The 11,890-nt window shown below is 39.1% G+C and overlaps 1 protein-coding gene across 3 annotated transcripts in view; it reads left to right on the plus strand.

Annotated features, from left to right (window-relative positions):
- The window catches only part of LOC109239482 (splicing factor U2af small subunit B-like), a 4,441-nt gene extending 1,032 nt beyond the window's left edge, over positions 1 to 3,409 (plus strand). The window contains exons 2-7 of one of the 3 annotated variants that reach the window (XR_002069902.1): positions 611 to 697; positions 774 to 855; positions 1,519 to 1,645; positions 1,805 to 2,358; positions 2,463 to 2,715; positions 3,081 to 3,409. Coding sequence is in view for 2 of the 3 variants with exons in the window: in XM_019406056.1 (XP_019261601.1) it covers positions 611 to 697; positions 774 to 855; positions 1,519 to 1,645; positions 1,805 to 2,315 (807 nt within the window). In the remaining variant the exon portion in view is untranslated. Of the gene's footprint in view, positions 1 to 610; positions 698 to 773; positions 856 to 1,518; positions 1,646 to 1,804; positions 2,359 to 2,462; positions 2,716 to 3,034 lie in introns of all 3 variants that reach the window. The other 2 variants (XM_019406056.1, XM_019406055.1) reach the window with 2 other exon arrangements.
- Positions 3,410 to 11,890: the final 8,481 nt, after the last annotated feature.

Consider the following 11,890-nt stretch of genomic DNA (forward strand, 5'->3'; position numbering starts at 1 on the left):
CCCCCCCCCCCCTTTGTATGGACACATACACGTGTACGGTATGAATTGAGCTTAAATGGAGAATTGAGAATTCATATAGCCGACCTCAACTTGTTTGGGACTTAGGTGTAGTGGTTGTGTTTGTTAGACATCTCTGTGTGTGTATGTGTCCACATGGATGCACAAAACCTGTACTTGTGAACTGTAGCAGGTGAATGAAGCAAAAGCTGCCCCGGACACCAAAATTCAAAAAAAGAAAAAAACATATATGTATGTGTGTGGACGCTTCTGTGTGTATGATATAGTGTCTTACTGGTTTTGTACGTATTGATGGATGAATTGTCTAACTGTTATCTGTCGTGTTAAAAGTGTCTTATTGGCTTTCTCTATATATTTTTTTTTGCATGACCATGTATCGGTGTGGATTTGTTGTTATAACCTATACTTTCTGATTAATAAGTAAGGTTGCTTTAGTTTTAGATTGGAAGCCCCCCCCGGGTGGTTGCATGTTTGGGGGATAGTGGTCCTTTAAAGTTCAGAAGTGTATTCAACTTCTTAAGATTTGACACTGAACATTAAGAGTTGAATAATGGTGGGTATGAAATATTTGTGATCACCATTGAACGTGCAGGACTTCTATGAAGATCTGTTTGAAGAGCTTAGTAAATATGGAGAGATCGAAAACCTTAACATCTGTGACAATTTAGCTGACCATATGGTACGTCCACTTTGCTGATATGAACTTTGCTATTGTGATTTGCTTTCATCTGACGACCTGAGTGATCTTATTGTAGGTTGGTAACGTTTATGTCCAGTTCAGAGAGGAAGATCATGCTGCAAGTGCTCTTCAGAATCTTACTGGAAGATTTTACGCAGGCTAGTTCTACTCATTTTGGTTGATGATGTATTTTTTTTATTGCATTAGCGGTTAGGACTGGTATGTTTTTCAGGTGGACTTTTGTTGTTTATGTGGAAATAATTTGAGGAAATCAGTGTGTATCCTATGCCAGATCAATATCAATGGTTTTTGGTTATTTTTATCTCAATTTCATTCCTGAAAATGAATAAAACAAAGTGCTACACAGTTGACCCATACTGTGGTACAGATGAATTATTTTAGTAGTATCTCTTCTGGACAGATCCCACTTGATACTCAACTTTTTATAGTTATTGCTGTTATTCCCTCTGCCTTCAATTTCTGAAGAGATTAGAATAATACTTTGATGTCGATTGCACATGGTTATAGTAGGTTTTAGCAAGTAGTAAGATTCGCAGAGTGAGAAAAGATGGTGTGCACATATATTTCAGGCTTTAGATCATCTATAATCCAAATGATAATATTCTCAAAAAGTATTGGAGGAATTTTAGGGTTTGGACGTTGTAATATTTGAATTTGTCAGGGAGCATGGTTTATTTCAAAGCTGATGCTATTATTTATTAAAGGAAGGGAACAAATAAAATTCTTATGTTATATAATCTATTTTTTGGGACTGAAACATCGTACAGTACGACTGACCATCATGAAAATTGGATATTTAGGACGTCCAATCATTGTCGACTTCTCCCCAGTGACTGATTTTCGGGAAGCCACTTGTAGGCAGTATGAGGAAAATGTATGTAACCGAGGTGGCTATTGCAACTTCATGCATCTGAAAAAGATAAGCAGGTTAGTATCTCGCCATCTTTCTCTCTCTCTCTCTCTCCCTCTCTCTCTCACACACACACACACACACACACAGAGAGAGAGAGACATCCACAACTCTCTGTGCCTTTAACCTTGCTAGTCTTGGTATTTGGTGGCTGATGCATTTGTTTTTTGTTGAAGGGAGCTGAGAAAGCACTTATTTAAGAGCAGGCGCAGACGCAGCCACAGTAGAAGCCGAAGCCCACGTGGTCATCGCAATTATGATGAGCGTCCACCTGGAGGCCGTGGTTTTGGTAGAAGAGGAGGTGGAGGAGGTGATCACCGCTACAATGATAGAGGGAGGAGACCTAGGAGCAGAAGTCCTGGACGAAGGAGTGGACACAGCAGAAGTCCCGGGGGTAGGAGAAATAGAAGTCCAATTAGGGAAGGAAGTGAGGAGAGAAGAGCAAAGATTGAGCAATGGAACAGGGAAAGGGAAGAGGCAGGATCTGGGAGGAATCATGGCAGTAGTACGCGTAGGGAAGACAGGGACGGCAGTGCTGAGAGGAGGGAAAAGATAGAGCAATGGAATAGGGAAAAAGAAGAGGCAGAATCTGCTAAATACAATAATTTTGACACTGATAATGGCAAGAGTGATGGTGGTGATCACTATGGAGAACAGTTCGATGATGGTTACCCAAAGCAGCAGTAGGTAGCAAATAGAAGTTATGGCTTCTGCTAGTAGTGTTACTCTGGTTAGTGGCACTGCCATTTATGTTTTTTGTTCCTTTCACCTGAATGTCTTTCAGTCATAGTGGCACATTGCAGAATAGCTCACTGTCCATTTTCCACTGTGCAGGGTGGAGTACAGGTCCACTGTGCTGGTTTTGAAAAAAGCATAACCCTTCTATTGTCTTCTTTTTACCATGTTTAAAAGGACAGGACTTTGTTTAGGAGGGATCATAGAGAGGCCTACTTAGGAACATTGCCATTTTCCTGACTCTGATGCATCAGTTGCTCGTACAGTGAAGCTTGCAATGATCAAAATCTCATGCTAATCTTCCAGTGTCTTTTTTTCCCGTCTCCTGCTGACTACTATTTTTCTAATTTAGGTAACCCCAACCAGCAGTAAAATATCACCTATTAATTGGTAAATGACTGTTTTCCTTATCGAAATAGATAAAATGATTTTTTAACTTTAGGTTCCATGGTCAAATGGTTTTCCATCTCCTCCTAGGTTTACTCTTCCTGAAATAAAGATGAAGAAGCATTTTATAGGATGATTGTGAGTTGAAAATTTATCCCTTTCATAATTATAAACCGATCTTAGCTTTGTTAATTGCCTACAGTATTTAGGCTCCTCTCTTTCCAGGAACAGTTAGAGTTTGTCAGTCTTAGAAGATTGATCTTATGCATTCCAAGTTTTTGCAGGTTAAAAGGTTCCTGCCTTGCAGCTTACAATGGTACTTGTATACAGGTTTTCTCTGCTGCAGACGAGTCCACTGGACTTTTAACATGCTAGGGATGGTGAGAAGTGAAGGAAGAGAGTCCATGGACCTATGAAGTTCTAGTTTCCGTTTTGGGTTTTTACCATTTGTTAGGTATTACAGGTTTTTATCCTCGAAGACAATTGTGCTGTGTATAACTGTACTTGTCTGTCACATGTTGGATTGAGTTCGTTTCAGTTTTTGCTTGTGTTATTTAAGTGGAATGCAGGTTTCTGTTGAACCGCTTTGTTAAAGAGAGCAGGATATTTATTTGGCAGTTGCTAGCCTGCAGTGTATACTTCTTTTGCAGATCCTTTCACTGTGTAGTTGCATCCCTATATATATCCTGTAGTCGAAATGGCTGCTGCATCTTCTCTTTTCTATTATGCATCTCCGAAGTAATTATGCTTATTGGTTGTGAATATATGCTTTGTAGCTTCATGACATGGAGGCACAAGCCATGAATGCGTGAGTTTGTTGAATTTTAGCCCTTCCAAAATGATGGTGTGGGAAAAGAATTAAATGTTGGAGTTTGTTGGATCTGTATAGTAGTTTAGCAGGAAATGTAGAAAGCTTTTGACTTTACTGAATTAGGCAAGTCACCCTATAACAAAAAATAGTTATTGTGCGACTTTCTATCCTGTGGAAGTTCAATCTAAGTATCCTAATCTGGCAAAGTGTTAATTAGTCTTTTATACTTTGGAGTTTTTACCATTCTTGTGGAGATGGGTTTGTTTTTGTACGAGAGGTGGAATACACTCCAACTTTTTGTTTCCAATTGCTCTAAGTTGTTATGGCTTCCAAGTCCTGAAGACAATAGAATACTCTGTTTCATATCGAACTCAAGTTGTTAAGGTGTATAATAATCTGTTTGGCCATGCTTAAAAATCAGCTTTTTTTAAGGAGTGCGTTTTTTAAAAGTACTTTTTGTGAGAAGAAGTAGTTTGTGTTTGACTTATTAATTTGAAAGCACTTCTGAGAAGCAATTAGTGTTTGGCTAAACTTGTAAAAAGTGTATTTTTTTCGAAAATGTTTTTGGGAATTTTTTTGTCTACTTCTCTATAACTACATCTGCTTCTGTTTGAAAGCATTTTTTTGTCTTCTAAAAGTTTGGTCAAACACTTCAACTTTAAAAAGAAGAAGTGCTTGTGGATTTGGAAAAGCTTGGCCATACAGGCTATAAGTCTTAAAAGAGGGGTATCTGGAAACTTCATCACATGAGTAAACAATGTCTGCTGCCCTTCCTGACATTTATTTTTGAAAATCATGATTTTTGGTTTAAGATTGCTTCTTTTGAGAACCCTCAACAGAGTGATGCTTTAATGCTTGAGTGTTGAAAGACAGATTCTTCAACGGGGGATGAAAGTGGATTGGAACCCAAAAACCTGTGTAAAATCGTTCGATGGTTTCATTTGAAAACTGTATACAAGATCACAAGACCGAATAGGACATGATCAGGTAAAGTTCCTCTCAAATCCGCACCATTGAAAATTTTGAAATTAACTAACTCTAAATCAATTATTAAAATGAAACTTGGTACGAATTAGCTAGTTAAGAGAAGTTAATTGCTAAATAATTCTGAAAGTGCTTTCTTTGATAAATAAGTAACACAGAAATTAATAAGTTGCTAAAACACAGATTGGAACTTAGAACAAGCGTTCAGCTTTAAACTATTGTTTCAACTGTAGGTCGCCTATTGAACAAGTAATTAACTGTACGTCAGCGCCTTTCTGGAAAGAGTTTTTGATGGTTTAAACCTTTCTTAATATTGAAATTAAAGAAGTATCTTTTCTTATGGGCACTATGTGGTCAATTCCATTGAATAACCACTAAAGAAAGAAAATTTTCTTTCCTCGTCAATGCTGCAAGTGTAATCTATCTGGGAATAAGATTACCTAATATTTTTCTGATTGACCAATAGTTAAGACCAATTTGATGTGGAAATTAGAACGAGAAGATTCAATTAGCTGCTTTCATATACAGTACTTTAAGCAGCTTCAATCACTAAAACTTCAAAGAAGCTAAAATACATTCCGTTTCATGTTGCAACACTACTGCCGTCCAAGATTCTTAATAATATTGATAAAATTCAGCGAAATTTCATATGGGGTACCCATGCCACTTCCAAAAAAAATTCATTTAATTAACTGGGGCAACACCACCAAGCACAATTAGGAAGGTGGGTTAGGGATCCACTCGGCGAAGAGTAAAAACCTAGTGAATCTGGCCAACCTCTCTTGGAGACTTCTTACTAGCACCATTCTCCTTGCGCAAAAACTATTCTAGGTCTGCATGCTCTAGAAAAATTATTAAAAACACCTTCTTCATATGGAGAAGAGCATTATCCAATAATGGAAAATTTGTAACAAAGGTACCACTTGGTTCCTCTCGAGCCTCAATGTCTGGAACGGTCGACGGATTCACCACACTCCTCCACTACGGCACTGTATATATGGTCCTCTAACACAAAAAGACGAAATGCTCACCATTACGGATATCTGGCTTAATAATAAATGGGACTTATCCCAAATATCCACGATCCTTCCACCAACCTTGATTAATAAAATCTCTGCTATTACTCTTAGCCTTCACAATTGTGACACCCCTGTTTGGTCACTAACCATAAATGGGCTATTTACAAGCAAATCTTGTTACAATCTAGTTTCTAGCTACTCCCCACGGATAAAGACTTTACTTGGTTCTGAGAACTAAACCGTCCTAACAAATTAAAGTACTTAGTTTGAAAATGCTACCATGAGAGATTACCAACTAGAAGCTACTTAAACCACATTGGCATGAACATTGACCCCTGCGGCACTTTTTGCAAATTGCATAGTGAGACAATTACACACATTTTCCTTGAGTGCAAAGCTGTTAAGGAATTTGGGCTACTCTTAGGCCTGGATCACTAATATCCTCTACCACAATACTAACTTAAGAAACGATATCATTAGTGTAACGATCCGACCGGTCGTATTGAGCTCTAGTGCGTCGTTTAGCGGTTTGAGGCCATGAGCAGCTTCACTTCAGGTATTATGACTTGTACGCGTGGTCGGAATTGAATTCCGAGAAGTTAGGACTTTATTTGGAAAGAAAATTCTCACTTCGGAAGCTTTAAGTTGAAAGAATTGACTAAGGTTTGAGTTATGAATAAACGACCCCCGAATAGGGATTTGAATATTCCAACAAACTCGTATGATGATTTCGGACTTGGGCGTATGCCCGGATCGGATTTTGGATGACCTAGGAGCGTTTCAGCGCCTATTGTGGAAGTTAGCATATTGGAAGAATTTCATGAATTTGGGTTGAAGTGCATTTCAATGCTATCGATATCCGTTTGGAATTTAGAGTTTGCGAATAGCTCCGTATGGTGATTCTGATATTGGGAGCGCGATCGGAAGTGGATTTGGAGGTCTGTAGGTCATTTTGGAGTCATTTGGCTAAAGTTAGAAATTTGATTGGAAGTGGACTTTTTGATATCGGGGTCGGATTCCGATTCCGGAAGTTGGAGTAGGCTCGTAATGTCGAATATGACTTGTGTGCAAAAATTTGAGGTCAATCGGACGTGATTTGATAGGTTTCGGCATCGAATGTAGAAGTTTGAAGTTCTAAAGTTATTAAGCTTGAATTGGAGTGCGATTCATGGTTTTAGCATTGTTTGATGTGATTTGAAGCCTCGAGCAGGTCCGCATTATATTTTGGAACTGGTTGGTATAATTGAATGGGGTCTCGGGGGCCTCGGGTGGATTCCGAATGATTAACGGATCAAATTTGGAATTTGAAGAAGAGTTGAAGCAGCTGGTAACTGGTGTAACCACACCTGCAAGGCTTTGGCCGCAGGTTCGGAGCCGCAGAAGCGGCCCAGGTGTCGCAGAAGCGGATCGGGGCAATCAGGCGAAGGACCGCAAGTGCGGAGTCGTGGCCGCATTTACGTAAGCGCAGAAGCGGAGGAGGGCCGCAGGAGCGGGATTTTGACCGCACCTGCGGAGCCGCAGAAGTGGCTACTGTTCCGCATGTACGGAAATGGCGCTGGGCAGAAGGGTTTTATAAAATCGGGACTTGGCCTATTTTTCTCCCATTTTCATTTGGATTGGACAATTTTTGGAGCTCTTGGAAGGGAGATTTTCATCATCTATGTCAAGGTAAGTGATTCCCACCTATTGCAAGTTAAATACTTGAATTATATATGGATTTAAACATGAACAATTGTAGAAATTATGGGATTTGGAAGAAAACCTAGGGATTTGTAGATTTTGACCACGAAATTGGACATAGAATTGAGAACAAATTATATATTTGAGTTCGTGGGGTTAAGGGTAAAGTTTATCTTCGAAAATTTTTGGAATCTGGGCACGTGGGCCCGAGGGTGATTTTTATCGACTTTTCGATCTGGGTTAGAAACTGTTATAAATGGATTATAATGAGTAATTGAGCGTATATTAATGGGTTTGCATAATTATTGGCTAGTATTGGAGCGTCGAGTATCGGTTTGAGTCGTCGGAAGGTCTTGGAAGCCGGTTATAAAACTTCGGAGCGAGGTAAGTCTCCTTTCTAACCTTGTAATAGGGAATTAACCCCATAGGTGAAATAATTAAATATGTGCTCCTATTTGTGGAGGGGCTACGTACGCACGAAGTGATGAGAGTCCGTGCGTAGCTACTATTATGCCTATGTCCGGGTAGTTTTAGGTTACATCATGCCTTGTTGATATTGCTGTTGATTTAAGTTTATTGTTTGCCTTGAGAAGAAATAAGATTGAGGCTGCGTAGTAATTGTGCTGAAAGGAATTTAAATCGAGGAATTTAAGACTTTAAGCGTTTCCATTAGACTTAGTATTTTCGAAAAGAATTGAGGAATCTTATAATAGCTTAAGAAATCTATGGGCAACCGCGTCGCAGGTATGTTTCGCGAGCGGCGTAATTTACTCAAAAAGTTTCAAGATGAATTTCCATTATTTTGAAAAAGAATCAAGAAAGAGATACGCCTTAAATATTAAATCGGGTATGATTCGCGAGCGGGGTAATTTATTAAATTTATATTTGACCGCGTCGCATGTATGATTCGCGAGCGGGAAAATAGATGCATCTATGGTTCGCGCCATTCGACCCTCTGACAGTGCACAGTTTATTTTTATGTTGGATCGGGTCGTACGCCTCGTCATTTCCTCTCTCTCTCTCTCTCTATATATATATATATATATTATTCTCATGGAATCGTGCGTGACATTTGGCTAGAAGCCAGTGAATCTGAGGGATTTTTCCCTGATTTGAATTATGACAACTTCCTTAATGAAATCCACTATATCTATATATATGACCCGGTTACGGAGGGAACTTGCTAGTTGAGAGCTTGAGTAAAATTATAAAGAGGGGAATTGTATCACGTGTTTTATACTTGTTTATTTCATATATCTACCCCGTTTCATGTTTATTCACCCCATTACTGTACCGATATTATTGGACCACTAGTAAGTGTCGGAGTCGACCCCTCGTCACTACTTCTTCGAGGTTAGATTGGATACTTACTAGGTTGTTTTCGTACTAATACTACACTTGCTGTGTATTTTTGTTGCACAGGTACATGTATCTATATTGGCCTAGTGGGCGTAGCAGCATGGTTGATACGGAGACTTAGGTGAACTGCATCCCTCGAGATGACCCGCAGCCAGCAGAGTCTCTTTCAGAGTATTGTATTTACTTTTTGTCCAAATTTATATTCCGGACTGTCATTGTACTTCATCTGATTTCCTAGTAATTGCTCATGCACTTGTGATACCGGGTTCTGGGGGTGATTATGGGATATTCAGTATTGAATATTTTAAACATTTTTATTTATTTGTGAAGATTACTTTTTACTAGTTGAATTAAAAGAAATTTATGGTTTCAAAAATATTAAAATGAGAGTTAATTAACTATTTAGTGTTGGCTTGCCTGACCGAGGTATCCGGCGCCATCACGGCTTTTAATGAATTTTGGGTCGTGACAATTAGTTGGAAAGATTTCATTCCATTGGCTATACGAAATATTTGGGTTAATAGAAATAATAACTTATATAATAACACTACCAACAAAGTTTACTTACATAATGCTTATAAACGAGCTGTGGAATACAAGCTCCTAACTGAAAAGGAATCTATCCCTCATCAGAAGATCTCCATCACAGTTTCTTGGCTTAAACCTCCTCGCAACTATGTAAACTCAACATCGATGGATCATTCAAAGATAACACATCCCTATGTGGCTTCGGTGGCCTCTTCAGGGACAATCTGGGTCATTGGATACTCGGGTTACAAGGATCTCTACCCGGATTATCTCCCATGCATGCCGAGTTGATGGCTCCAAAAGCAGGCCTACGTGTTGCCAGTGAACAAGTATACATTTCCATTGAAGTGAAAACCGACTCAACTGATGTCATTAATTGTTTAGACATGGAAACACAACCTTTAATAATATTATTCATGATTGCAGATTATTAATGACCCAGGTGAAGATTCAAACAATCCACCACAACTTCAGAGAAGCCAACAAGCCGGCTCACGAGCTGGCTAGAAGTGCTCTTCAAGACATCAGCAGGGATCTCAAGATTATGTACTATGCCCCTCTTTTTGTAACTTCTGCATTAGCTTCAGATTATAAAGGAACTACTTACCTAGTCAAATATCTTAGTAAAGACGTCTGCACTAAGCTTGCATCTTTTGGAAATCAAAATGTCCTAAGAGACATTACTAAGTCCTGTAATAGCCAAGTAGGAAATGTCCACTCGGATATAGTTTATGATGTAAAATCTATTACTTAATTTCTATATATATAGATCCCTGCTTATAAAAAAAAAAGGTGCACAAGTCGTTAAAGGATAGTAAAACAATTTCTGCCTCCCTCTATCTCCTTCCTAAAATTTACTCTTGGAAATCGTGATTTTAGATTTCAGATGCTTTTTATTTATTTATAACAATCCTGAACGAAGCCGTGTGACCTATAGGTGACGGGTTCGAGTTATGGAAGCAATCATTAATGCTTACATTGGGATATGTTGTCTACATAACACCTCTTGGGATGCAGCTAGGGGTGGCAAATGGGTGAGTTAGGTTGATTTTGGACGGGTTAAAATAGGCTAGATGGGTTGGGTTAAGTTGGGCTAAAATTTGGGTCATAACCCAACTCGCCCCGTTCTTACCAAGCTTTAATTAATGTGTATTTTTTCTTATGAATTGTTTAATTATCTAATAAGAGTTTTTTCTTCTGTTATGATCATATATAACATATCAAACAAAAATATATATTAATTTAAAGATATTTTAACAAAGTTACTCGTAGACCAATTTAGGCTAAAATTATTAGCCAACTTTAGATGGGTTGAAATGGGTTGGGTCAAGATGGGCTGAGGTCAACAAATGGGCGGGTCAATGACCAGCTCAATCTTGGGCGGGTCAAATGGGTTTGAGCTCAAATTGCCACCCCTAGATGCACCTCTTTCCCAGAACCTGCGTGAATACGCGATGATTTGTGCACCGGGCTGTCCTAATCCTGAACAAACCCATGTGACCTATAGGTGACGGGTTTGAATAGTGGAAGCAGCCACCAATGGTTGCACTAGATTAGGTTGTCTACATAACACCCCTTGAAATGCGGCTATGTCACGCCCCAAACCTGAAGAGGCGTGGCCAGCACCAGGTGCTATACTGAGCCCGAGCGTACCACTTTGTAACTTGAACTCTGAGGGGTAACCCTCGACTTAGGCCGATGAGGCCATATTCTGAATCATCTTAAAATAATGTATACAACTAACAATACCAAACTAAACATCTACATAGGGCTAGTAAAGCCACAATACTGATATAAAAAAAATGTATAGGACTCGTCTACAAGCCTCTAGGGATAACTGAACTATATCATGGTCGGGAAAGATCCTCGACCTACTCACCAAACATGTATATATAAAATGGACTCCACGGTATAGACCTGGTAACTCCGAGGAAGTGGAGTTTACCAACCAAGTTGATGTTTGACTTTGTCTACTGGGAAGGTCTATCCAGCTGTTTATCAGGACCTGCAGGCATGAAATGCAGCATCCCCGGCAAAAGGGATGTCAGTACGAAATAATGTACCGAGTGTTTAAGGCAATACTATAATTGAAAGCTGAATCTGAACTGATAATATAATAATTGAAAGTAACTGGAGTCAAAGATAATATGAAGATATGCTTATCTGCTGATACTGACTCAACTCTCTCAATATAGTAAGTAAAATCGTTGTCCGGCCTTATAAGGCTCGGTATGTGTAACTACTCTGCCGTAGTAGGCTCGCTCATAGGCGCTCGAACATACTAGACTCTATATCTCGGCCATTCTGGGCTCACTCGTAGGCGCTCGACCACAGTAGGCTCGGTATATAACTTACCATCTGATCAGATGTTGCCTAATAGGGGTCTGCCCATTGATTATAGCTCGATGATGGTGAAAATACTGTAATACTGTATATATATATACCCTTTGATCTCTTGACTGAAAGAAGACAATACTTAACTGAATATAAAGTCCCGATAAGGGAGAATACTGTAACATATGAGACTAGGATAATGTACATAATTTAAGAAATAGGAACTTCTCTTTATGCCTTGTTATCAAACTCATGTAGTTACGGGATCATGCCAAAATGATGGAAGGTTTAGCCTTAACATACCTTAACCTCGTTGAGTCCTTAATAGCTTCCAAGCAACTCTTCAAACAACTCAACTCAGTCTACCATAGAATAAGGAGATTCAGAATCAATGCTGAGTAAAGGCTAAGTCAGTAACTTAAGCT

Source organism: Nicotiana attenuata, unplaced genomic scaffold (assembly GCF_001879085.1).
Source record: "Nicotiana attenuata strain UT unplaced genomic scaffold, NIATTr2, whole genome shotgun sequence".
NCBI classification, from domain to species: Eukaryota; Viridiplantae; Streptophyta; class Magnoliopsida; order Solanales; family Solanaceae; genus Nicotiana; species Nicotiana attenuata.